This window comes from Xiphophorus hellerii, chromosome 5, assembly GCF_003331165.1.
Source record: "Xiphophorus hellerii strain 12219 chromosome 5, Xiphophorus_hellerii-4.1, whole genome shotgun sequence".
In the NCBI taxonomy this organism is placed as follows: Eukaryota; Metazoa; Chordata; class Actinopteri; order Cyprinodontiformes; family Poeciliidae; genus Xiphophorus; species Xiphophorus hellerii.
The window spans coordinates 13,287,590-13,313,760 of NC_045676.1; the positions used below are offsets into that span (position 1 = coordinate 13,287,590).

General features: G+C 38.7%; 1 protein-coding gene across 3 annotated transcripts in view; it reads right to left on the reverse strand.

Annotated features, from left to right (window-relative positions):
- pax5 (paired box 5) overlaps positions 1–25,880 on the reverse strand; it is a 62,010-nt gene extending 36,130 nt beyond the window's left edge. For 2 of the 3 annotated variants that reach the window (XM_032564041.1, XM_032564039.1), the window contains exons 1-4: positions 25,469–25,880; positions 7,315–7,480; positions 3,418–3,615; positions 2,761–2,825 (exon numbers count right to left, since the gene is read on the reverse strand). In XM_032564041.1, the coding sequence (XP_032419932.1) occupies positions 2,761–2,825; positions 3,418–3,615; positions 7,315–7,480; positions 25,469–25,514 (475 nt within the window). In that variant the 5' untranslated portion in view covers positions 25,515–25,880. Of the gene's footprint in view, positions 1–2,760; positions 2,826–3,417; positions 3,616–7,314; positions 7,481–19,268; positions 20,461–25,468 lie in introns of those variants that run through there. The other variant, XM_032564040.1, reaches the window with a different exon arrangement.
- Positions 25,881–26,171: the final 291 nt, after the last annotated feature.

Genomic DNA, 26,171 nt, shown 5'->3' on the forward strand with positions numbered 1-26,171 from the left:
GGTCCCTTATCTGTAGGCGGATGTCGGGCTGAGTGACAGTATGGTATCCCAGGAGGGACAGAAAGGTGTGGCAACAGACATCCTAATCCTCTCTCCCAATAGACTCCTTCACCCCCCAAATCACAGACAGACGAGACCAAAAAGAGAGTAAGGGGGGGGGAAAAAAACAAGACGAACCACAGGATCAGAGTCCTCTCAAGCCGTTACTCTTTTTGCTAACGACAAGGAGAGTATAATGAATGCATATCCCCTCTTTTCCCATCACTTGATTTAGCACTTCAATTATCTGATTTTCCTTTCTCTTTCTTTTCACTCTTCTTTTTTTTTTATCAGAACGTAACGCTCTTATTCTGCAAATCCAAATGTTCAATTTTCCGCCTGGGAGTGGGAGCCATTTATCTGTGTAATCTGTAAGAGTGCGTGTGGAAAAGAGAGCGCGCACTGCGTTATATCTAGGTGTGTGTGTATGAGGGCGGATCTGATAAATGCGAGTATAAGGCGGGAGTCAGGGAGCAGTGTGCGAAAATTAATTTAGATTACTAGACAATGTGTGATCATGAAGATACAAAAAGACAGCGAGGTGCAATCCACTGCAGGGAAAAGTGAGGGACAGTATTTGTCCTCTGAGATATTCATGGAGTAAAAGGGAGTTATAGTATATTTCCTATGTGGGAGTAAAAGGCTTTGGTTCACAGATGAAAGATTATTCAAATATAAGAAGTAATGTGGATCCTCAAATAAGAAACTTAGTGAATAAAAATGTTTTTTCATGACATTTTTTCCTCCATGGTCAACCCAGTGCAGGTGGTGGGAGACAGAAAGTCTCTAGTTAGAATAGCATCACTGATAGACAATGTCTCCCACCCCATGCATGAAGCTGCTGCTGAATGGAGAACTGCTCCAGTGACAAACTGCTGCATCCTTGGTGCACAAAGGAGTACTAGATCCTTCCTCCCAGCAACTGTTAGACTCTATAACCATCGTTGCTCTAAACAAACTCATTAATGTTCCTATAAATGCTGCTACCTGCACTGTCTTTAATCACTTTCAACAACATTTTAAAAAATCTGCCTTTTAATGCTCAAATAGACCTGCACATGTTTTTTTTTAACCCCTCTAGGGGGTCTTTTGTGGGCTCTAGTGTCCCTTAAATGACAGTGGGCTGACAGGAAACGGGGAAGGAGAGGGGGGAAGACATGCGGCAAATATCGTCGGGTCCGGGAGTCGAACCCGCGACGGCCGCGTTGAGGACTCAACGCCTCCAAATATGGGTCGCGCTAACCCCTACTCCACCACGGCACGCCCGACCTGCACATGTTTTACATTTTTTAAATTAACCTACCCACTTCTTCTTCATTTCTTTGGACCAGAGTAGCTATTTTTTAATAACTGCACATTATTTATGTTGAAATTTTCCCTCACTGTACTGTATTTTTATTCCTTATTCTGTTGTTATATATTTAATTTTTGTGTGAATCTACATGCTTTGATTGCCGTTGCACATAAATTTTCCCACTGTGGCACAATAAAGTCAATTCTGTTTTAGTCAATTTTATTCTAATGTAGACTCTAAGTGACAGACTCAGGGTAGAAGCAGTGAACTTCAACATCTTGTTTATATAAGTTATTCTAATTGTTTGGCTACCTGTTACTTGTATGTAATTGTGACACACTCGAACATGCAGAACCTTGCACAAGTAAGTACCTCTTGAGTTTATCCACATTTTTTTTTACATAGAAACCAAAAACTTCCATGTTAGTTTATAAAACTTCCTACACTTTGAACATCTTGCTGAGATCTGTTCGATTCATCCTCCAGAAATACACAAGCACAAAGCTACCAAGATATATTCATCCACTATGCAAACATGTGGAAGAAGGTGCTATAGTTAAATCCACTGGCCGACATGCAAAATGCTCTGCGGGAAAATAAACACAGAAATTACACCATCTCCAATGTGAGACATAATGGTTGTGCTTCATGGTGTGAGGACCAGGAAAACCGCTTAGAGGCTGCAGAAGACTTGAGCCTGAGATGGGCAACAACTTCATACTTGCAGCCAGAGCAAATAAATCCAATTGAGAATCTACTGCAGCACTTTTCCCAAATTGATATTCATGGATGGCATCCATCCAATCTGAGTGAGTCTGAGGTTTCTGTCAAAGAATAAATCCACAGGGTATCAACTCTGGGACGTTGAATACAAATGTATGCAATATCTTCAGGTTTGTGTTCCTTAATTATCATGCTTTTTGTTTATCGGAAAATATCTTAATAAAATAGGCAAGTTTGAAGCAAATCCAAGAATTATGAAATTTCACTACAGTTCATGAAAAGGTTTCTGAAATTTCATTTGTTTCTTATGAATAACACTACAACAAACTCTTTTTAGACATTTTCCCTTACAATAAAGGATATTTCTGTTCTACTTCATGTTGGGAGTATGATATTCTAGTACTATAAAAAAGGAGACAAAGGTGTTAACAGCATGACTAACTTTTATCTTTACTCCTCCAGTAAGACTCAGTTGACTTTTTTGCTGAAGAAAATATCTTGACTTGCTCAGATGTCTCTCAACAACACCAAAATAATTTAAACTCATTCCTACTGTCATAAAAAAATATATATATATTTTACATCCCTAATAATAGTGACATTTTGCTAAACTGATATATTTAGTGTCTACAGCAGTCTCTGCTTCTACCATCTCAGCCGACATCTCACTGCTAAAGGAACCAGAATCTGCTGGAGGAATGTACCTAAGCTGTGAGCCGACACCGAGCCCGCTTGACCCGGCTGCTGCTGAACCTTAGTCCGTATGATCCTGCAGGAGAAGAGAGGAGATATTAGTGTGTATGAAGTGGCTTGTTTGAGAGATCCTGAGTGACAGAGAGAACATGACCATCGTGGGAGCAAAGCTGTGTGTGTTTGTGTGTGTGTGAAGTGGCTTAGGCAGGCTGACATGGCAGAGGGGCCTCACACTTCCTGCTTGGTTGATCATGCAAGCCTTTTCTTCCTCTTTTCTTTTTCATCCTTTCCTCCCCTTTTCCTCTCCTCTCATTTCCTTTCCTCCATTTTCCTTTTTCTTTCCTTTTGTATCTGTTTCACCTTCCTTTTCTCTTTGTCTGCCTTTTTGGCTCACTCGTTCTTTCTCTTATTTCCCCATCCCTCCCTCTGTCGTTCCCTCTGTGCACTCAGGGGAAAGGGGTTGTCATTGTAGCATCGTGTAGAACCACTGAGCTGCGGCCACTTCATACATATGGAAGCTGGGGGCCTCTTTGCAATTCCCCTCTTCCACTCCCACACCGAAAAGGATACACAGATAAAACACACACATTTATGTTGTTCCGTGCTTCGTCTACAATCTGCTGTTACAGTTTGATACCCAAACCCACACATCGCACAGACTGTGGCACCTGTTGATGGAGCTGACGCTGGGAACGCTGTCGTTGTCGCAAACTCTCTCGGCCAGGAGCCTGTCCCGGATCTCCCAGGCAAACATGGTGGGATTTTGGCGTTTGTAATCGGCGATCTTGTCGACCACTTTGGGTGTAGCAACCTTTGGTTTGGATCCCCCGATTACCCCAGGGCGGATGCTGCCCGTTTCATAGTACCTGTAAGGAAAAGCACATGTTTGCCTGAAGCACAGACAGGAACATAAAACATGTTGGCAGAATTTATGTGAAGAGCTCCGCTGCTTTGCAAAACCCCTTAGTTAATTTTATATGACAGATTAACAGAAAGCGCTGCATGATTGAAAGACAGATGTTACACATAAATTATAATTCAGCCCCTCAAGTCATTACTTTGTTGAACTGCCTTTTGTTGCACAACTAAAAGTCTTTGCAGCCTCTAATAGGTTCCTTCAGTGTTTTTCCTTCATTTAAGTTTATTCATCTTCTCTTTAGTGCTGATCAGCTTCCCTATCAGACACCCCGGTTGGCATGGCGCCACCACCATGTTTTAGGATGTGGACTATGTTGAGGATGATGCACACTGAACTTTGTGCTTCTAAAGGGTAAAAATGTGGAAAGGTTCAAGAGGTAAAGGTACTTCTACAAGGCACCGCACATAACAGATTTTAAGAAATAGTTTTTTAAAATTGTTGATTTTAAAAACTGTCTTCTGTCTTGCATATATTCACTCTGTGTAATACCTGGTTAGTAGACAAACTTACCAAACAACCAGCTGATGATGGAACAACAATTAAGGGAGCATACAACATTCTGGTTGCCAAACAATAAAAAAATTATAATTTTGTCTTATATTTTCAGACTTGCTCTAAATCATCACCTATTATAGCAAAGATAGACTTCATTTTGACGTTTATTCTAAACATAGTAGTGTTACATAGTCATTAGTCATATTTAATTTAACCCTGTTTCAGATGTTGTGATCAGTGTCGAGGCTAATTATATCATCATCAACATCATTTAGGATATTATAAGATTAAACAGTACTGCTAAACTTTCACAAACAGGCATTATGTATTTATTAAATGAGCTATAATTGAATTTTGCAGGTGCTGCAGCCATACTGGATCTTTAGGTCAGGGTTATGGAAAACCTTCTGATTTTCCCAATCAAAATTAAAAACTTCAACTGTTGATGTTTTACCATTTTGAATTTGGAAATTCAGACTTCTGACTGTAAATGGAATATGGCATGACTGCTGGAGATGCTACATCTTGCTACCAGCTACCTTCCCCATTAAAGCAGACACATTGCTACAATGCTACAGGGGCATTATTTATTTCCACTGTCACCAAATGTTTGCTCAGTTTGCAAAGTCAGTAACTCAATTCAGTTGGTTGGATTTCCTTAGACAGAAAACTCTTTACCAACCGGCTAAATAGTCTGAATATGCATGGAATCTGTCTATGTGATTAAAACTGGTCATTTTGAACAAAACAACCAGAACTAGATAAATGGACAAAAAATATTTCATTGTCAGATATTATGAAGACCATGTCGAAAATAAAAATAGAAACAATGCCTTTTAATCAGCTATCTTTAATTATAAGAAAAAATAAAAGCAATTTCTTAAAAAGGGGTCCAAATTGAAATTAGGAGATGAAAAGTGAGAAAGTTGAAGAAACATGAATATTTTTGTGAGGCTCTGCAGCATGATCATGATCAAATCATCATGTTTATTGTTTTTAAATTAATTTGACACATGAGTAAAGTTTTAACTATTATTTATTAACCCTATAGCCTTTCTTCTGTTGTATTCTGTGAATGACATCAAACACTTTCAGCTTCTTACGTAATGCTGCATCTGTCTGATTTACATTGAGATATCTGTGTCAGCTAAATTGTTTAATGCGACTGTATCCCTCTCAAACAGCCGTGACACAATGATTCTGATGCTGATCTGCTGAACGGCTGCTGTTTTCCCACATAGAAAAAAAATTGAAGCGTTTAGTGTCCACCATGGCTATTTCATGAATGTATTTGCATGCAGAAAAGGCAGGAGGGCAGGAGATGGAAGCACAGCTAGTGTGGCGCTCAGCTTGCAGAAAGAAAAAAAAAATGCTGGGGTGTGTTTACGTGTGTGTGGAGGAGGTGAGGGGTGCTTTGCGTGGCTGCAAGCTGTCAGTCAGTCTTAAACCTGCTGCTCTCCCTGCACTGTACGGTGGAGTAATCCTTTCCGTGAAGATGCGAGTTGCTGTAAATGTGTGCCTCCTTGTCTTTCTCCCCCTGTGTGTGTTGCACTTTTTGACTCCGCACAGCTGGAGCATAAACACAACTAGAGGAGGAAAAAAAACAATCTATTTTCAAATGGAAAACGATTTAAATTATTCACAGCTGAATCATCGGTGAATAAACGAACTCGGTTATTGATATCCTGCTCAACGATGAGCCGACACACTCATTCACACCCACCCGCACACACCCACACACACACACACACGCCCACACACGCACTCAGAGACACACACAGGGTGGTAGAGTTGGTGTTTTTGTTCTGCTGGCACCAGAGAGACAGAGAGGAGAGGATAAAACAGCCCTCCCTCCTTCCATCCATCCCTCGGTCCCTTCTCCTCCCCCTCACAGTAACGCTTCAGTGAGTTGAATGGCCAGGAGAGGGAGAGAAAGAAAGAGATAGAGAGGGAAAGACAGAAAAAGGGAAAGGGAGGCATGAGAGAACAATGAGCAACACATTTTTTGATATAGCTGAGGGTCGCTGTTGCTAATCCTTCCCCTCTGTCCCCACAAATGGTCTCTATGTCTCTCATTCATTTTTCTTCTTGCAGCACTCCACTCTCTTAACACGCCTTTTTCCTTTCTGATTGTTCTTCCATTTATTCCATTCTTCACCTTACCCACTTTTTTGGTTCGTGGCGGTTCAGAAATATTGTACCACTTTCATTTTGATGCTAATTCAAAAAAAAAAAAAAAGGAAAAAAGTGATGAATCTTTTTCCCATTGTCTGCCTGTTTTTTTTTCTCTTCTGGGGGACGGAACGAGCAGGGATTTGCTCCTGAATTTAGCTTTGAAAAGCCAGACAGGCACACAGAAGAAGGAGAGAAAAGGGAGGTGAGAAGATTCACAAAACTGAGAAGCGTCAGGGAAGACTTGCGGGACACAGAGGCGAGAGGGGGAAGGTGAAAAGACAGAGGCAAGTGAAACTGAAGGCCAACATGACTGAAAATGTATGCTGAAGAAGTAAGAAGTTTTAGAAAATTGACCAGTCAGCTTCTCCACCAACAAGCTCACATCAACCCAAATGTAAAGCAGAAGTTACAAACTACAATTGTGTAAGATCTAACAATTTCACCAAAGATTATCAGGAACAGGTACAGGAAGGATTTCTGGTCCCTTTTGCAAAAATTATGGTGTGGCTTAAGTCTTTAAAAGCCCTGGACCTGCAGAATTTTTTTTAGAGTCGGTCGTTATTTATTGGTAGCTTAACAACACTGCCAACTAAAAGTAAACTGTAATGTAGAAATGCTTCACTTTAATTTATTTAAAATTGTTTAGAGCACTAACAAGTTTCAGATTTTGTTAAACTTTTTTGCAGGACTGGAATAAAAAATGAATTCAATTTAAGGTTTTTTATCAAAAGCTAAAAAGTGTGATTGCATCTTTAAGTTGATTTCTCAAACTCTAAAATGCCAACAAAAGATATGACTACAGCGCAAATAATAACCAGCCATGTTCATGTTCACTTCGTACTGTAAAGGGACAATACTTAAATGCAGACACTTTTTGTTTCTCTTCCATAAAAGCACACATTTTCTCCCAGTTTCTAGTCACACAAAGGGCAGCAGTGAATGTCATCAGTATTGTGCTGGCATGTTTGTCTTTTACCTGCCCAGTATCTTGCTGACGCATCCATGGCTGACCCGTAGCTGCCTCGAGATGTCGCAGGGTCGAACCCCTTGATGGGCGAGCTCCACTATTCGCTGTCGGACCACGTCTGGAAGAGGTCTGCCGTTTACAAACACGCCTCCGAGTTGGTTCACGCCGCCATGTCCTGGAAAAGAGACCGCAAGAGTCTGAGAGGGTTAACAGCAAGGATGCAGACGAGTGACAGAGGCAGAGGAAAGTCAGTGTTTTGGTTCAAGCCACTGGGGTCTTTAAGTGCTGGATTGTTAAAGATATGATTTTTACAAAAGAGAAATGTTTTCAAATGTGAATGACAGCATGTGGATTGAAGATGGAGTGGTGATTTGTTTAAAGATTTCCAGTAGAGTGCATTTAATAACAACCCTCTTTAATTCAAGCAATAAAATCCTTGAAACAGTTTGTATAATTGGTTAGATTTAAAACAAATATACCTGAGGTGAAATTGATTACATTTAAGAGCTAAATGATGTTAAGCCAATGTTTAAAATGCTCTTACTGAACTAAATTATTTAAATTCTAACTATTTTTATGATAATTTAGTTGATCTAATTTGTTCTCTCATGTAACAGACATAAAGTGTAATTGAAATGACGGTAAACTTTTAGATTTTTCCTGACATCCACAGCTTACATGACAGCAACTGCATCAAGATTAAGAAGTTCAGATTGCTAGCAAATCCGACTTTGCCATAAGTGCTACTGCTTACATAGCTAAAATGGATAAAAACTTTAATTCTCGAAACTTCCTCAACAACACAATGCAATCCATATAAACATAGCCTTACTGTTCATGAACTTCACACAAAGTAAACAAGATCAACACTTGACTGAATCAGTAGCTTCAGTTCAATTCTAGTCAAAATGTTTAGGCAGTTACCAAAATAAAGTGGTTTATGTCCGAACTCAACCACTGGATTACAAAAGCACCTTGCTAGAACAGATTTGAAAAACACATTGCTATTTTGGGAACATTTTATACTTTATCTAGTTCAGTGACAGTGTTGAAGTCAAACTTGCTACAATACTGAGCATCATAAACTTTGGAAATGAACGTCACGCCGTAGTTGTGGTTGTTGAATAAAAGACGAGGATATCTTTACTGTTTCAATAATGTTTCATGTGTTAATTAGCAACCAATTATTTAGATTTTTTGTTCTTTTTAATGCGGAAGACAAATCAACTGTAAGGAAGAGTTGATAACAGAAAAAAATTCTCTTAATTGAGAAAATCTAAATGTATTTTATTGTTTTGTTGTTTAAGGACAGCATGAACTACAAAAACTACATCCAAAGTTCAGCATTAGATGTGTAAGTGATTAAATAAATTATTTGAATATAATTATATTTAAACTAATTAGAATTAAAGTACAAAATGTAAAGCATTGACTGAAGTTTTGTTAATTTCATTAAGCATCTGATCCTAAGTACCTGTTAAACGTACCAAAATTACAACAAGTAATTTCAATTACATGTCAAAAAATGTATGTAATTTGTTTAAAGGAATTTTATTTGTTTACCTCTTAAAGTAATTCTTTGGTTTGGTTTGGTTTGACTTTATTAAAAGTAGTGTAATAGAAACATAAACAAAGTTATATGCAAACAAAATAAATTTTAAACAAAAGCACACAAAACAAAGAAGTAAAGTATATTTAAACGTTCAAAGGAAAAATTGAACGTGAACTCTGAACTTATTTTTACACCCACCCCTCTAACATTTGTAGAATCATCAGATAAATTATTATTCCTGTTAACATGTTTAATAAAAAGAAAAAAACTGTTACTGTGATACTGAGATTGTTGGTCATAAATTATCCTGTAGCAACTTAAACCTGGCTGGTCACTTTGGGTTTGTCTTTGATAAACTCTCTTTTTTGTTTTCTTAACTTTTTTTTGCAAATCATCCTAATGTATAAATTAAGTGTAATATTTTTTGTAACCTTCACTTTATTAGCATGTGTTTATTAAAACCCAAAGCAATAGTCCAAATTTGATCCAAGAAGAAAAACTTAATCAATTCTGGATGGCAACAGCACAGGTATTGCCCTGCAAACTGGAGTCATTTTTTAGTGCCTCTGATCTGCACTATGTCTCTCATTTATACTGTGAAGCAAAAGAATATCAGCTGCACTGCTCTACAAAAGCAACTTTTTCCAATTTCACCAAGGGGCAAGCTAAGCAAAGATGGCAATTAGGTGAAGGGATTTCAATTAATTATTGACCAAGGCCTCAGCTCTGCCCCACAGTAAAAGATGCTGGTAATATTCCCCTCTAGGGAGGCAGGGATGAAAGTAAAGCAGGAAATAGATAAAAACAAAAAGCAAGACTGAAATACACTAGAGTGGAAGAAAAGACAAGCTGCAGCTTAAGGTAATTGAAAAACCTCCTGGAAGCAGGATTTATTTTATGTACTATAGCTATTAGCTAAAAAAAACAAACAAAAAAAAAACAATCACATGTGCTTATTAGATAATTTTCTATCATACATGTAAATTTTTTTCTATTAAGTTTTTAAAAAACAAACTTTCTAAACAGTTCAACAATAAATCAGAGTGAACTCTGAAGCACATGTTGCCCATGAATTCATTTCCAAACTTCATAACAAACATATAAAGGCTCTTTACTCTGGACTAGATTTAAAAATAATGATCTGAGATGTTAACTTTGTTCTGCCAATCCTGGGGGGAAAAACACATTCCCTCTCTCCGCAGCCACTGAGTTTGTGTTTGTACTGTATATATACATGAATCCCACCAAAGGCAAAGTGTAAATCAACTTTCCCCACCGTTTAATCCACTAGCTTTTGTATTACCATAGTGATTACGTCTTTAGGGGAAACACACACGCACTCTCTTCTTTACATACAGACACTAATCCTAGCTGTGGGGGTAATAGATTTTAAACACATAACCCCAGCAGGGGTAGCGCCTGAAACAGCAGGCCTTCTCGTGAACCAGCCGCCTTGCCTTCGTCTTCTCATCATCAGTACGAGGAAAAACAAAAGTAAAAACACATCGTTTCTCTCCAGCTCTAACATAAATAAGTCAATATATGAAACAAACACTTCTAATAAGGACGGTCTGGCTCTAAACTTACCGCTTCGTCTTTTTAGATGTAAGAGGGCTCATTAAGCAGACACCAGCACAATTTGGAAAGCAATCAGTCTCGACAAAAGGCAGTGATGTATCTGGAGAAAGTGAGACTGATCTACTTGTGCCATTCCTCTCAGAGCTACTCTCAACCAAGGCTCAGTGATGAAACGTTATCATCTACAACAAATGTTATCTTTCAAGAAAATATGAGACAATGTGGCAAAACAAAGCCATTTTTCTCATCAAAAATAACCAGTTTGGTAAATATAATAATTAAATACAGTGAGCATGAGATGATTAATTAAGATTTACCACAGTTTTACCTAGTTCTTGTTGTAAAACTGCTGAAGTTTCCATCTCTACTTCCTCTACAGTTAAACTCCTTCTTTAAGATTTCAGAGAAAGTGCTTTAGGGAACCGAGTTTTCTCACTTTGTACAGAGCATGGAGTAACGCATCGCTGCTCTTCCTGCACCCACTGCTATGCACTGCCAGTAAGATGGCTGAAATAAGGCTCTAATATTTTCCCTTACAAACTGTATTATGAGGAAATGTTTTCCGATCATGAAAAACAAGGACAGTCATGGACTCGCCAACCACTCTTATTTTTATTATCGTGGCCTGACTGTTTACTGCTTAGCTGTGTTTACTTTGTAATGGTTATTTCTTTTATTTGTTTCATGTGTTGCCTTTGTGGCAATGTCTCTCTTGGAAAACAGATTTTAACCCAATGAGACATTAGTTACCTGGATAAAAAGAATTTATTAATAACTCTGTTTCAGCACTACTACAGTGTGGGTGAGATGCATGTAAAGCAGCTGACTACAGCAGACAGCCTGACTAATCAGCTGACATTGACTCGTTAGGCCTGTTTTAATCTATGTAGAGCAGAGCAATAAAAAGTGAATCAAAATTTAACTAGCAATAAAAAAAATTGTAACAGTCTGCATGTACATGTTATGTTAGAAGCAGTATAAACAATTGTTGCTTTTCTGTTTTAAATAAATGTAACTGCTTCCTTTGAGACAATTTTACAGTCCTGCCTTTAAACCATGTAGTGAAAATCTTTCATAAACTCACAGTTAAAATCACAGGTGCAAAATAGGGGAACTAGACTCAGAACTTGACCTTTTTTCAGCTGTAGAAAATAATCTTGATCAAGTTTGCTCTGGCTGTTAAGATATTCTCATATAGACATATAGATGACGGACAGAAACTGTTCAAGATTATAAGGCAAAGTGAAAAAAAGCATTTCCGAGCATCAAAAACAACAGGATGTATCTTAATCCTCACATCTTTGTTTAGAATATTCTTGCAAAACATTCATTGCAATTGGTAATAATGCCTGTAGACATACGACATTAATTAAAAATCCTTGTTGTCATATAGTCTGAGCAGAATATAATGTTTAACTATCAGATGTTTAATTTTAATTAGGGATGCAGGCATTGTCACCATCATACATAAATAGCGTTTTCAGTAAGCATCCAATAATGCTCTGTCTTTTGTTTTTTGTAGATTGAAAATTTCTCCAAAGCCTTTTGGGGTTTTATCCCGTATCAGTTTTTATATGAAAACTTACAAACAATGTTCAAAGATATGAGTCTGTTCTATCAAAACGCTCATTTACTTCTTCCAAGGCAGGTGCATTTTGTTCAGTGGCAGTGACATGGACAACAGGGCTCACCTCACTGAGTTGTTTGTGGACACACGTAGTTTGAATCTTTTTCACAAAACATCATCATTTTTATAAAGCATAAGACCTAGTTTTGGAAACATTCATGCAAAAACCACAACTGATATTATGCCTTTAATAGGTAATAATTAGGAGGGAGTAAAAACATCATGCAACAAAGCTCCCCAGCCAATTCTCTGACCCTTGAGCCAACAGGGCGCCTCTGGACCCTGTTTCATTATAAAGGAGAAATCCACTTATTTTTCTGGGAGTTTAAAGGAAATGATCACAAAATCTCTGCCAGTCCCATTCAGCATAGAGAGCGTGCTGTAAAGAGTCTGCTGACCTACATGGACAAATCTTTTTACACTCTCAAACACTCTGTGTGAATCCTTTATGGCTGTATAAGGACATTATTCCTTTTCCCTCCTGCCCTCATTATTATTTCCCGAAACCTCTCAGCGAATAAAAGCAGATTTTCTGCAGGTCGTTTATAGAAGCCTGCTGTGCTAAGTCCTCCTCACCACAGGTATCTGCACTGAAGTCCCCCCCCCCACCCTTACCCAACCATTCTCCTTCTTTCTCAGATAAGAGTAAATGAAATGGTTCCTTTCACCCCTTCTATCTGGGCCAGGGCATGAAAAATACGCCTTGCTTTGTGAGGAGATGGAGAGGAATGACTTGTGACCCACAAAAAACCTCCAGATACCTATTTATTCACTTATCTGTGTATTGACTGTTGGTATTAGGCGTTCAGACTCTCACATTTTTTAGAGGGTTAAGGTATTGGGGATTATATGTTTGAAATTTATTTTCCAAACCTATAAATACTGATAGGGGCTAACGCAGAGGCATTCGCATCCTATAAAGGCATTTGTTTATCAGGAGCTGCATGATCACCGCCGGCCTAAGGAATAAGCAAACCAAGAAGCTGCTTATAGCTCTCAGGCCAACAGGGGGAGCCCAAGAACACATGACTTCTCATACAAGACACAGACCTTAAAGGAAGGGAGATATTATGCAAAATAAACTTTTTTTGTGTGTGTGCTTTATATCATATTAGAATGTTATTCCCTCATCAAAAACATACTTGGAGTGTTGCTTTCATTCTTTCATGCATGTTTGAGAAATCCTTGAATCTCCCATGGCAACCGTGGGGAATGCCTAAATGTTTGTTCTCGCAAAGCACTGCCTATTTACTCAAAGGAGAGCTGCAATCTCAAGTCGAGCTTCCGCCTCACAGAACAACCTCCCTCTCAGCTCCTCCAGACTAGCAGCAGCAATTAGCAAATAAGTAGTGGAACTGTGTGTTTACTAAGATTGTCATACAAACTACTTCTCGATCCAACTTCCATATAAGAAAGGTTGGAAACGGCATAATGAGAAGCACTGTTGTGAGGCACAGTATCAGAAAGAGCCTCTGTCTCTCTTCTTGCAGAGACAGAGGCCCAATTTCAAGGCATCAAATTACAAAGTCAAATTAATTCTTTTAAGTTATGCTCCACATATTCAGCATTTTTATAGCAACTGACGGTAATATAGTTACATAATACAAATAATATCCCCCACCTCCAAAACATCAAATTTGTTTGCAAACTTGTTTTAAGCACATTTCAAATGCTCATAAATAGCATTTTTAATTAAGAACTCTAACATTTAAATTTATTTGTGATTTAAACAAACTGTTAACTTTATGCCTAGTAACACCTTATTTATCAGAGCAAAGGGAGTTGAATACTCCCTTTACTCTTTGCAAGGCCTAGTATTATTTTACATTTCTAAAAAATATACAAATCATAAGTTTCCTTTCACTTTGTAATTATGAATTTCTTTGAGTTGGTCTATCATTAAAAAGCTCCCACAAAACCTTCAAAGTTTGTGACTGCAACTTGATTAAAAATAGAAAAACAACATAGATGAATACTACCGAAAGATGCTGTATTTACTGCTATTTATGTCGTCAACAGTGCGCAATATATATTGTGATGTCAAACCAAAAACATTTTGTAACATCCTCTGTTAAGTTATTGGCTTTATGAAAATAAAGGTGCTAAACGCTCAACAGATAAACCATCATCTAGGACAACTTTATAGATTTTTATAGTATTTCTATTCTACTCTATGTCCTGTTATACTGTTTCCTATATTTGAGTTTATGTCCAAGTACATTACGTTCTTGAAGGAATTCAATCAACAGTGTCCTGCAGTGGGTATTGTTGCAAATTAGACACCAAAATCTTGCCAAATTAGGGGTTTGGGTTTTTAGGAGTCTTTCTCCCAAAGCTGTCTCTGGAGAGAGGAAGGTGTTGGCAGAGGAAGCAGCTTCATTTTCATCCGTCTGAATCAGAGAGAGGCAGAGCCAGCCAGGAGAGACCCAGGGGGTCATTATGCATCCCTGTTGTATTTTATTTATTTACCCTTTATGGGAGCTGACTTATAGGAGCCCACCACCTCCTTAAATGTTTGATTGATTCACTGTTTCTGAAAAAGGAGAAGAAAAAAATATTACTAAGATAAAGCAGAATATATTGGAACTCCCCCATCCAGAAAATAAGCTCCATTAGGGCTCTCTGTCTCTTTCTTCCTGCTACATTCCTCAGTGTCCTTCTCTCATCTCTCATCTGTCTCGTCACGGCCTGACGACTTAAAAATACAGCCACAGAGAAATGGCAAACAAAACACCACAGATTCTCGCCTTTTCTCAATATTTTCTATCGTGAAAGAGAAAAAAAAGCCAGAAAGAAAATAAAAAGGGTGGATCTGTAAATTACTTTTGACTGAAAGCTGCTTGGTATAGTTGCCTCCAAGAATACTGATGAAGCAAATTTACTTGAACAAACAGTGGCTAGATAGATGTGGCTGGCGTGTTAAAGGTGGCCTGTGATGTTATTCTGCATTTCCTTTTTTTTCCCAACCTGATTTTGGAAAATAATTATGTCTGGGAAAGAAACAGGATAATAAACTGCTATAGAAATGGTGTAGAAGCATAGAGCATCTCCAGAAATTTTAACAAAAAAAGAATTGCTTATGAGTGGTACTCCAAAAGCCATTTAAGACTATTTTGTGATACTGTGGAAAACTTTCCATGTATTGACAGGCATAAATAAATAAATAAATAAATAAATAAATAAATAAATAAATAAATAAATGTGACGATGGGGCAAGGAAAAAATAGCAGCAGCAATTACCAGTTTAAAATGTCAAGTGTTTGCGTGATTACAATTATTTTCATCAGATTGTAAAGTTTGACTCAGCCTGATTAAAATCTGTCCTTTTTTTTTTTTTTACGAGTTTTTCTTTTACGAGTTGGTGAGCAGATTTCTACATCTGCTCACCAACGTATAGGACTCAGCCTTGCGCGTTTAATATTCACCATACCTTCATTACCATTACAATACATGATTATGAAATTCAGCTCATTATCATCACAATTACCTGGAATAGATTTTTTCTTTACATATATGTTACTCGCTGCAGACAATTTCCCCCCTAAATCTATAATCGGGAGCTCATTCACCTGAACTACGCAAAAAAAAAAAAAAAAAAAAACAACAACACACAAACACACACACAAAAAAACAAAAACAAACCATAAACCCTCATAATATATTTTTTTAAAACTCCAAGACATTAAGAGCAACCTTTTTAGTAAAATAAAAATGTCTGAACCTGGTTGAATGTTTAAGGGAAACTTTTATTTGGCGCAGAGACACAAACAAGGTGCAGCATATTCCCTGCTGAGCTGAACTTTGGGCCTTTTTACGCACAAGCAGCAGCAGCAGCAGCAGCAGCAGCAGCAGCACACACACAGAGGGGAGAGAGGCGCACATCCAGAGTCGCGCAACAACATTTCCACGCGTCACACTCGATTCCCCACGACCTCTTTCTCTCCCTACCTTTGACATTTTTTAAGGTGTAATCGTTTTAAACCGTCTCCGCGCTCTGACATATATAACTTTAGCTCCGCTGGTTCACCGTCAGCCCTGCGGATCATTGGCTTCTGGTGAAATGGCGCGGAAGAGGAAACATGATTCGTTCTAGCTCTGAGCTGCGTGTGTGTGTATTTTTTTTTTCTTTTTCTTTTTTTTATCTCTTTTCTTTTTTTTCTTTTTAATCCGGCGGGATAACACACCGTGGGAAGTCCTCTATATCAGTCACACATTCTATACGAAAATAACCTGCAGCAGCAGCAGCAGAGAACAGAGGAACAACCAAACATAAAATGCGAAAGGTGTGAAGGATGCGCTCATGCAGTTTGGAGAGTACTGACAAAAGACAGAAAGGGAAAATTCAATGATAAAATAACAAAGTAAACATTTGAAATTTAAAAAAAATTAAATTAACACAAAAATTAAACTGTGCATTTATTCGTATTGGTGTGAAAAAATAAAAAGGATTAATTTCTGTTCCCTGATTATGAGGGAAAATATATAAAATATTAGAATTAGGGTTTTTTTTTATTATTCAGTTATCCGATAAGACAATATCATAAACATGCCAACTATTTTGAGTAGAAACACAAACAAAAAGTATGAAATAAAGCCCTTCTCTCCTGCCCAACACTGATAAAAGTGTTAAAGTTGAACTAATGAACTAACAATACGCAAATATTTTATTTTGGCATGTTTACATCCACATTTTTCAGTAGAAATAATTTTACAGGTAAAAGTATAAAATAGTTTAATTCAGACAAATTACAAAGACTTTCATTTGATTTGTCATCCATGTTAAAAAAAACACACAATCGGTTTGTCATTGAGGCATAAAGTATTCGTAATTATTTTTAAATCTGCTCCAAGTTGTATGTAAATCTTTCCCTGAAGCTAACATTCATTGGCCACTTATCCTATACCTGAGCCAAGCATCTCAGGTACAAGATGCTTGGCTTGCTAGCAAGTCTGACATTAGCATTAGCACTGTTGCTAAGCAATTTAGTGGCAGATACAATTTAAAACTTTGAAACTTTCTTAGTAATAAGTGTAATGGTAGTGCTTAATTTTTACTTTATTAATTAATAACACACATATTAGCCATATCACTCTCTGCTGGTCACGCACATAACCAATGAGAGCAGGCTAACTGAACTAACATATACCGTCCGTTTCTTTCTAATCAAATGTTTTAGCACAATTTTGTTTTACAAATATTTAGAAATTAATATGCTTAAATAGTAATTCAGCAACTTCTAAGGCTAATAATAAACAACCACCAAAATTCGTTTTTATAGTGCAGCCCACATAGAAAATTGCATCTTGAGGATGGAACAAAAAGGGAAGGGAAAAAAAATGCATTTAAACCTATTTGCACCTAAAAGTGATCTCTGACATTTTTAAAATAATATCTCTAAGTTTGCCTTTAAAAATAAAAGCTCTGCAAATAAAAATGAATGTTGTGCTATTGCTAAGGCTAACTGATTCAAAGACCTTTGGGGGGGTGAAAACAGCGAGCCTAACACACAAAGCAGTGTCCGCCATGTCATCACTGAATGCCTAAGTTGCGCCCCCCACTACATGAGGTTCCCCCTGCGTGCAGCAGCTGTTTCCCTCAAGTCTTCTGGAGCCAGACTGTGACCTGTGAGCAGAAGCTGCACGTGCCTTAACTTGTGGCTCTGACTGCACTATAAAAAGGACTTTTGGAAAGAATTAAATGTTAGCCATTAATAATATTTACATTTGAATAAAGGACATTAGTTTGTGAATGTAATGTCAGTAAATATTTTATCGATAAATAATTTTATTTCATTATGGGTTAAAGATATTGGTATTCAAAGTCCAGCATAAAAAGTAGAGCTAAGACGCTTATATGTGTCACATATGGTACGTATGCATTCACTCAGTAAAAGTTAATGCATTTGGGTTGGAATTTTAAAAGCCTATAAAATTTAAGCAAAGTTAACTTTGGCAACATTGCTGCTAAAGTCAAAATTGTTGTAACAAGAGGAGCTTCTTAATAACCCCAAGGGAGTCATCGCCACGGAACGGCACATCTAAACTAAGGTACTACGGTTCCCAAGTTAAAATGTTCACATTCCAACTTTTAAAGAACAGATCTACAAAGGTTTTCACTATTTCTGCAATTTAATGTCATATTTATTAGACTTTTTTTTTGTTGCTTATATTGTACATCTTTCTCAGTTAGAAATGAACACATTGAGTTGGACTAGGAAATTTAAAGAAAGGTTGAGAGTTTCACACATTTCTTTAAGCAGATTTTAACTGTTAAACTTGTATAGTTTTTACTCAGAAATAATGATTATGCCTAAATTAAACAAATGCAAATTGTTACACCGCTTCCCCTGGTGAAATTGAAACAGAGCGTTTCATCAGAACCTAACCAGAGCTCTACTCTTCTGGTACGGTTTGTGGATCAAGTTCAGCTTTTAGTCATGCTTTGATACCCTCTCTCTCTTACTCTCTCTCTTTCTGTCTCTCTCTCTCTTCCCTTCTCTCTCCCGTCCTCTCTCTCTCTCTCTCTCTCTCTCTCATTCTCTCTCACTTTTCCTCCATCACCCCTCTTTCACTCCCTCCCCTTTTGACCTCTGCACCTCCTCTTCTCTTCAAACCATAGAAACACAACAAACCGTCTCCTACAAAGCAGAAACGGCGGCGAAAACAACACAAAGCGGGCCTGCAGAGACCGCACTTCATCTCTCTATTCACAGCATCACCAAACTCATGCCAAATTATTCTCATGCATCGTATTCGCAGAGCGCAGGGCAGAAAACCCATCACACTTTAAACAATGCAACACAGGGGAGTGTGATTGATTAATAAAACACCAAGAAACAACACTGGAAAGAGTATTCAATAAACTGTTATGTTTTTTTTTATATTATTATTGAAATGATTTTGAGTTGCCCATATGCAAAACATTGGATACCTTCCAAAATAAGAGGTCGTTCAGTGTTCTGCGAAATTTGGACATTTGGACTTGAGCGGTAAATTGTCTGATTTCAGACGGGTACATCTGCATCTTCAGTATGCAATAAATCACGAAGCAATTACATTTCAGTTATGTTCGTAACTTCAGTTAAAACGAAACAAATAAAGCAGTGCAGTTTTTCTGTGGACGCATGCAGGGCTGGTGGTGTGAGTGGTGTTTGAGGGCCAGTTGGGATCATGCAGATGAAGGGAATGATAACCAGAAGAACTTACTGTGCATCGCCGCGAACGGGTCGTGCTTACAATGAATCTCCATCGGTGCAGAGAGGGGGCTCCAGGGCCCTTCAAGCAACCAGAGGATCTTAAAAACAACACCCGCTTCGGTCTTCCACTTTGCGGGCTATGATGACAGATGGGACCTCCAGTGACTAAAAAGGCTTTCCTTCAAAAAGATAGTTTTTTTTTCCTTGTTAAAAAAAAGACTGTGTTTAAAGGTAAAAGCAACACATTTGATCGAAAAGTTAAAATGAGGCGTTCAAACATCAAAAAACTAAAAAAAAAAAAAAAAATTAGAAGGAAGGAACAATTGGAATCACAGCAGCGGATTAGTTGTGGTGTCTCCTGAACCAGAGGAGCTTCTGTCTTCCTTTCTTCTGCTGTGGGTCAAGTAGCGCCAGTCCCAGGTCGGCAAAAATATGTCTAAGTTTTTAACAATTATTCATCCAAAACACGAAAAATAAACAAAATACGTAAAGCAAGGAAAGTATGACTATTTTGCTCTTTTTTCTTGTCGGTCTGCTTACCGTGAACACCCTCCCACCCCCCCCGTACTTTCACCGATGGAGGCACAACTCTCCCGTCAGTCTTTCAGAAAATAATCAATCAATAAATAACATTAAAAAATTAGGCGCGAAAGGTAGAACAACTCTTTACAGATCCAGTGATCCCGGTTGTCCTATGCACATTTCTTCTTTTTTTATAAATCGTCCTCGGCTGCCGTTCTCACGTGAAGATCCCCCTTCAGTTCAGCGTCTGAGTGCGGACAAGCGATCACATCATGCGGTGTCATATCCAACAAAAAATGTCACGTGCCCAAAAAATTAAGAATATAATGTAAAAAAAAATAAATAATTATGCAAAGTCAGTCAAAAACAAAAAGGGAAAAAAAAGCACTTTGTGGTTCAAGTAAAAAGCCTTAGACTTCAGTTGTATCTTCTTTCTGTCACCTCCTGAGTGGACCGGGACGCGCCGCACAAACCGGCTCCGGGTGACTGAGTGAGTTTTAGAGGCGAACCTCCTCAAGTCAAATCGGAATTCAAAAGATGTTTTACTCCGCGCTCCTGTTTAGGAGACCAAAAACAACCACCGTACTGCACGTAAGCGAGCTTTGCTGTTGATCTCAAAATGACCAGCCTGCCTGCGCGCAGCATCCGGCGGCGGCGCACGGCGCGTTTCAGGACCTGCTCTCTTGCGGACAGCGCCCGCGCTCCCAGCCCCCTGGAACCCTAACCTGCGCGCTGCCCGTCACTCACCGCGAAACCAGCCAATGACGGTTCGAGCGCTATCTTGACGTCAACACCAACCCCGGTTCAGCTCGCTGTGGGCAGCGAGGGGGGTGGGGCTCGGTGATTGGCTACAGCGAATCCCGTGCGCCAATGGCACCCCGCATTGCTTTCTCCTTTGACCAATCGTCAAGTCGCTCGGTGAGGCAACGCAGTAAATGATATTTTTAATTTCAATTAATGAATTATATAGAAACGCATTGCCTTTATAGCTATTTGCTTCTCAGCTTATTTGGTGTTTTGTGTAACTGCTAATTAAGTGAGTATTAAAACTGAAGCGTTTTAATGAAGGCATGCCGTGTTGGATGAAGGAATAAAAACAAAGTGAATCGAATGAGAGACTTTTATTTTAAAATGTTATATGTATATTTAACAAAATGTAGGACGCAAAAATCATTTTTTTGTCATATTTAGGCCTACAGGGGTGAGAACGACCAAGAGCAAACAATTACTCCTGAATAATTCCTCTTTCTTATTTTCTTTCGTCATCCTCCTTCATCTCAAGGGGTGGGATCTAATGAAAAACATGTGAAACATGCATCCCGTCTCATTACCTAATTGATCCAGACGTATGTATGCTTTTAATGAAGAGCAAACACACACTCCAAACTGTCAGGTTCGACGTTCGTCCCAGAAGACTCGCAGAGGCCCACACAAAGCATCTGTGATGTCAAAATACACAAATAGCCTAAAGCAGGAGAGTTTATTCCTTTCCTCTTTAATCATTTCGGCTGCATTTCGGAGCAGGTGTATTTCAGAGGAGCCCATGACATATAATTACGCACTTTCCCACCCTGTTCATGAAGGTATCAATAAACGAATCTTACTTATTTTATCATAATAATTAATACATGTGGCATTTTAAGGAATCTAAATAAGAAAATGAAGCTTATTTAAATGATCTTTTCTAGTTTATTCTCCAACTGATCTGATGTCCATATAGGTAATTTATGAAAGCACTAGACTTTCTTAGTATCTAATATTTATACATTCTGTTGCACATAATTAAAATGTTTCTTTGAATTCCCAGGCTTCTATGAAAGAACCGATCTAAGACAACCAATTCATTCACAAAAACGAACAAATCACCAGGTACTTGGATGCGTTCATCATGGAAAATGCAGAAGAAATAAAAAAAAGAAAAAAGAAACCCTCTTTATTCTGTTTCTAACCTCGCCGCTAAGCTGGAAGCTTTGCATTTTTTGTGAGCTTAAAAAATATTTCTTGAAGAAGAATGTCAGTGTCAGCCACGAGGGGGCGTTCAGCCTTGGACAAAAAGGCCTGCGTGCACACAGGCGCGCGCGCACACAGTCATTTATTTACAGATAATTAAAATGAAAAGATTTACACTGAATATTACTTTAAAGTCCTTCGGTGTGTCCAGTTGGAGGCCAGACTAAGACAGAGGAGTGAAAACATAATTAGCAATCACTATAAACGTCATCATGCAGCACCGCTACTTTTTGATTGGGATCTTGATGTGGAAATATGACTTTTGAATCCTAATTGATTTTTTACGCCTCTGCTGAGTAAATATTTCCAACATTTTAAACGGACCCTCCTTCATATTTTACATATTTCACATCATTTCTCAGGAGGATCAATCAATGGACTGGGTTTCCTGCAAACCTGACAGACACCAAACCAGCTTCTATATACATATTTTGGTTAACATATACAAGACAAAATCAATCGAGATGCCTAAGCCTTACTATTTAGACGGAGTGCCTACTCGCAGGCCTCTGGTGTACCAAAGCAGGAAAAAAATGGCAGTGGTATGAGAAATGTACAAAACCTCTATTACTCACAATAAACAAGAGGGTTTGTTTTCGGTTTTTTTTTTTTTCTTTTTTTGGTACTGATTCCCTTTTTATTCTCTCACAAGTGATCAAAAGCAGAGGCAACTGCACTGGTGGAGCAGAAAATTTTAAAAGTACAACGTGTCGTTTCCATCTTTCTTTTTAGCCTCTGTTTATTTTATTTGCAAAAATTTACGCACCCGTTCCCCACACGCGTATAAACGGCAGCAATCGCTGGTGTCTCTCCGAATTGCAAATTAAATATACAAGCAATTAAAAAAAAAAAAAACATCCAAACACAATCAATCATGTATACAAATTGTTGTTGCTTTAGGGTTGTAAATTTGGAGAAAAACTTCCATCAGGGTAGGACGGTTTTAATCCAAAGCCATTACCATATTTCATTACCTCTGCAGAGCTACAGACGGGAGTTCGGATGGATAGAGGGGGGTTGCAGCTGTTTTGGATACTTTCTTTAGACATTAGTAAGAATGTTGACTTGTGATAATCAGGTGGATGCAAATTGAAGGCAATTGTTGTTGTTGCTAAAATGCCCCCCTTCCCCCACCGATCCCCTCCTTCTTCTTCTTCTTCTTCTTCTTCTTCTTCTTCTTCTTCTTCTTCTTCTTCCATCCACCATGAAAGCGTTTTGCTTTTTACTTCCATCGCAGCCACGAAAGGGAAAAAAAGCAATGAAAAATTAATAGCGCATGTTAACTCCGCCAGCTCGTTTATTACACGCCCGCTGACTGTAAACATAATGAGAAAAGCTTCCGTATCTCTCCTTAGGTTTTCACTAGCTTATGAAATATATAAAAGTCCTCACTAATAAATAAATAAAAAACACTGTATATGGACTGGAGAGTGAGGCACCATACAGGTAAAACACCCACTGCTCCAGCAGTGTGCCCCATCATACACACATGTTTGCAAATGTTTATAATAATCTTGGCTTTCCATCTGCCAGAAAACGTGTCTACCAGACGTCCTGTGATGCGCGTAAAGTAAAAACTGAAGCCAGAAATCCAACATGAGATCATCCTCGCAGCGCATTTACGCGCAATCAGAGCCGACTCAAGGAAGTAGCAAACCTTGCAACCTTGCAACTGCCTAAGGGTTCAAACTTTCCCAAGGGCGATTAAATGCACACAGGCCACATTTACACCAGTTGTACTTAATTATGAGCCACACTACCACACGTCAAGGAACTTTACAAGACAAACAGCACCAGTTCCTATCTATTAAAATTCAGTTCATATGCCAATACCAATATAATATAGCCTACCTCTCGCTCTCTTTCTCGCCCTAAAATAATTGCAGGACAAAAATATCGGATCACAATTTGGGAGAGTTGCTGTATTTTGAAATGGCGGTTACTAACTTTTGCAGGATCTCGAAAGTTTCATTTCTGACATAACCGTTTGTACAAAACACTGACTTATCTTAAATTCTGGAGAGAAACATGACAAAACTTGAAAATCTGTCGTTGCTTTTACTTTTGCTTCCTCTCAAAGATTGTTTGTGGTGCCCATCTGGCCGCCCCTTACTAAACCGGAAACGCTCCTGTGAACAAGCATTTTTTACCAAAACAGAGACGCGAATGAACTCTGTGTCAGGAATGTAACTTAAGCATAACGGACCCCACAGTGACTGAATCAGCATCCAGATAGTGTTGAAAATGTAATTTATCTGAGCGTTTTTACGCGCGGCCCCACCCTTCTGGACGGTGGGATGGAGTCCGACAGGCTACACGCTCAGTCTTATTGATCCTCCTTTGTAATCCAAGCACGTATCAAAGTGAGAGGTGAATCGAGAGGCTTTAGGTAAAGGCCCTGGGCCCTCAATACTCTACACATCAACAGAGGAGGGCCTCTATTAAATTCTGATTTCCTCAGTGGTTAAAAAGGTTATTAACCAACTGCCACAAATCCCACCGCTTTCAGCGTCTATCAGCGGCTAGTGCCCGGTTAGGGCACATTTGGGGGCATTTTTCTATTAAAAGGCCGAAAATTATTTATTTCTAAAGACAAGGGATCTCACTCTCACGTCAGAGATGTACGTAACATAATAAACTGCATCTGTCTTAAACGTGTATCAGGCATGGCTCACTATAACCAGTATTAAGCAAACATGAACGCATCATTAAGTCAGATTTCATTGCTTTGCAGGAGGAGAAAAAAAAAAGCTGCATGACGCTCAGCCCGCGTTTAAAGTGGCCAATCACCTGCCCGCGGTTTCTTAATGACAAACGACGTTTTATCAATGTGGACGCAGCGGGCAGCAATATGAAATGATGTGAGATCCATTGGGTGCCATAACGAGGTCGATGGCTTCATCCATCGCTGTTTCAGACCCCGCTGTTTTATGGAGCATTAACCTGTTGAATGAAAGCGCTGTAGCCCACACTCAGAAACATGTGGTCCGCGAATTAAACCATCATTCAAAAGCTAAGATAAAAGCTCACTTTCTCAGGAGTGCACAGACAGAGTCGATATGTTCGTGGCATGAAATGAGAGTTGTTATCCAAAAAGAGCAAGTTTGGTTTCTGTGAGAGGATTAACACGTGGAGCTGAAACACAAACCTCTCAACATCAGCCCGCTTAACTTCTCTGCACTCGTTCAAAAAAATAGAAAAGTTGTGATCAGCATCACAAAGTATTTTAAAGTAGTACCTCTAAACCGAAAATGTCGAAAAATATTTGAAGTTTTTTAGCTTTTCCTAAAAAAAAAAAAAAAAAAAAAAAAGATAACATTGAAAATTAGTTCCCTGGATGATCATTTTAGTTCTAAACAAACGTGACAACAATCCAAACAAAACTATACAAAACTTGCGAACTAAAGACAGAACTTGCAATGGCGTTTAAAAGTTTTGTAACAAATGTAGTTTTTCATATTGATGAAATGCAGGAAAAAGTTTTGCAAACTTTGTGAGCGCCAACTCACAAAGTTGAACAAACTTAAACTAAAGCTAAACATTTGTTACAAAAAAAAATACAGCAGTCCATTGCTCTGCGTGAGATTGACAAAATCGAGCAATTAATAATCATATCAACAATAATAAAGAATGTTTCAGAATATGAAAGGGTAATAGATTGAGTCGGTGTGACCCTACCTGCTCTCCCGAGCCGTAGCGCAGGACTCTTGGGCCCCTGGTCCATGTTACCCAGTTAGAAAAGGGGGAAGGGGATGGAGGAAGAAAAAAAAGGAAAAGAACAAAAACTTTTTTTTCCAGTGTTTCCCTTTCTTCCTCTCCCTCTCCCGTCCTCCCTCCCGCTCTCTCTCTCTTTCTCTCTGATACTCCTTTCTCCCCTTCTTTCCTTTTTTTTTTCCTTCGTTCGTCCTACAGTACTTTTTTTGGGGGGCGACTTGTAGGCTGAAATAATTCGACCCTTCCGCTCCCTATTGCACTCCCAGCAAGTGCTCAGTCAGCTGCAACTAAACGCTTTAGGTGGAAAAAAGGCTTCGGGGGGAAGCGTGAAATGATCACGCCGAGTAAAAAAAAAAAAAAAAAAAAAAAGAAAAGAGCCACTCTCAATGTGCGCTCATGTCCTTTCCCCTTTTTTCTTTCCGAGCACGCACACACGAATGAAATTGCGCTTGCACGTGTTAACCAGCGCGCGCACCCAGACCACGCAAACCTGCTCAGTATCGCGCAACCCGCACCCTTCCCAGCAGGGCCGCGCCCCCCTCTTTCGCATCTGTTACCAAGTTCCACTTTACTAAACTTTCCCGCCCCCGACCTGCTCTCCTTCTCTCTCCGCCATTCCCTCTTTTTATGTTAGATTCATTTCCTCTGGTGCACATCGCGTTTGCAG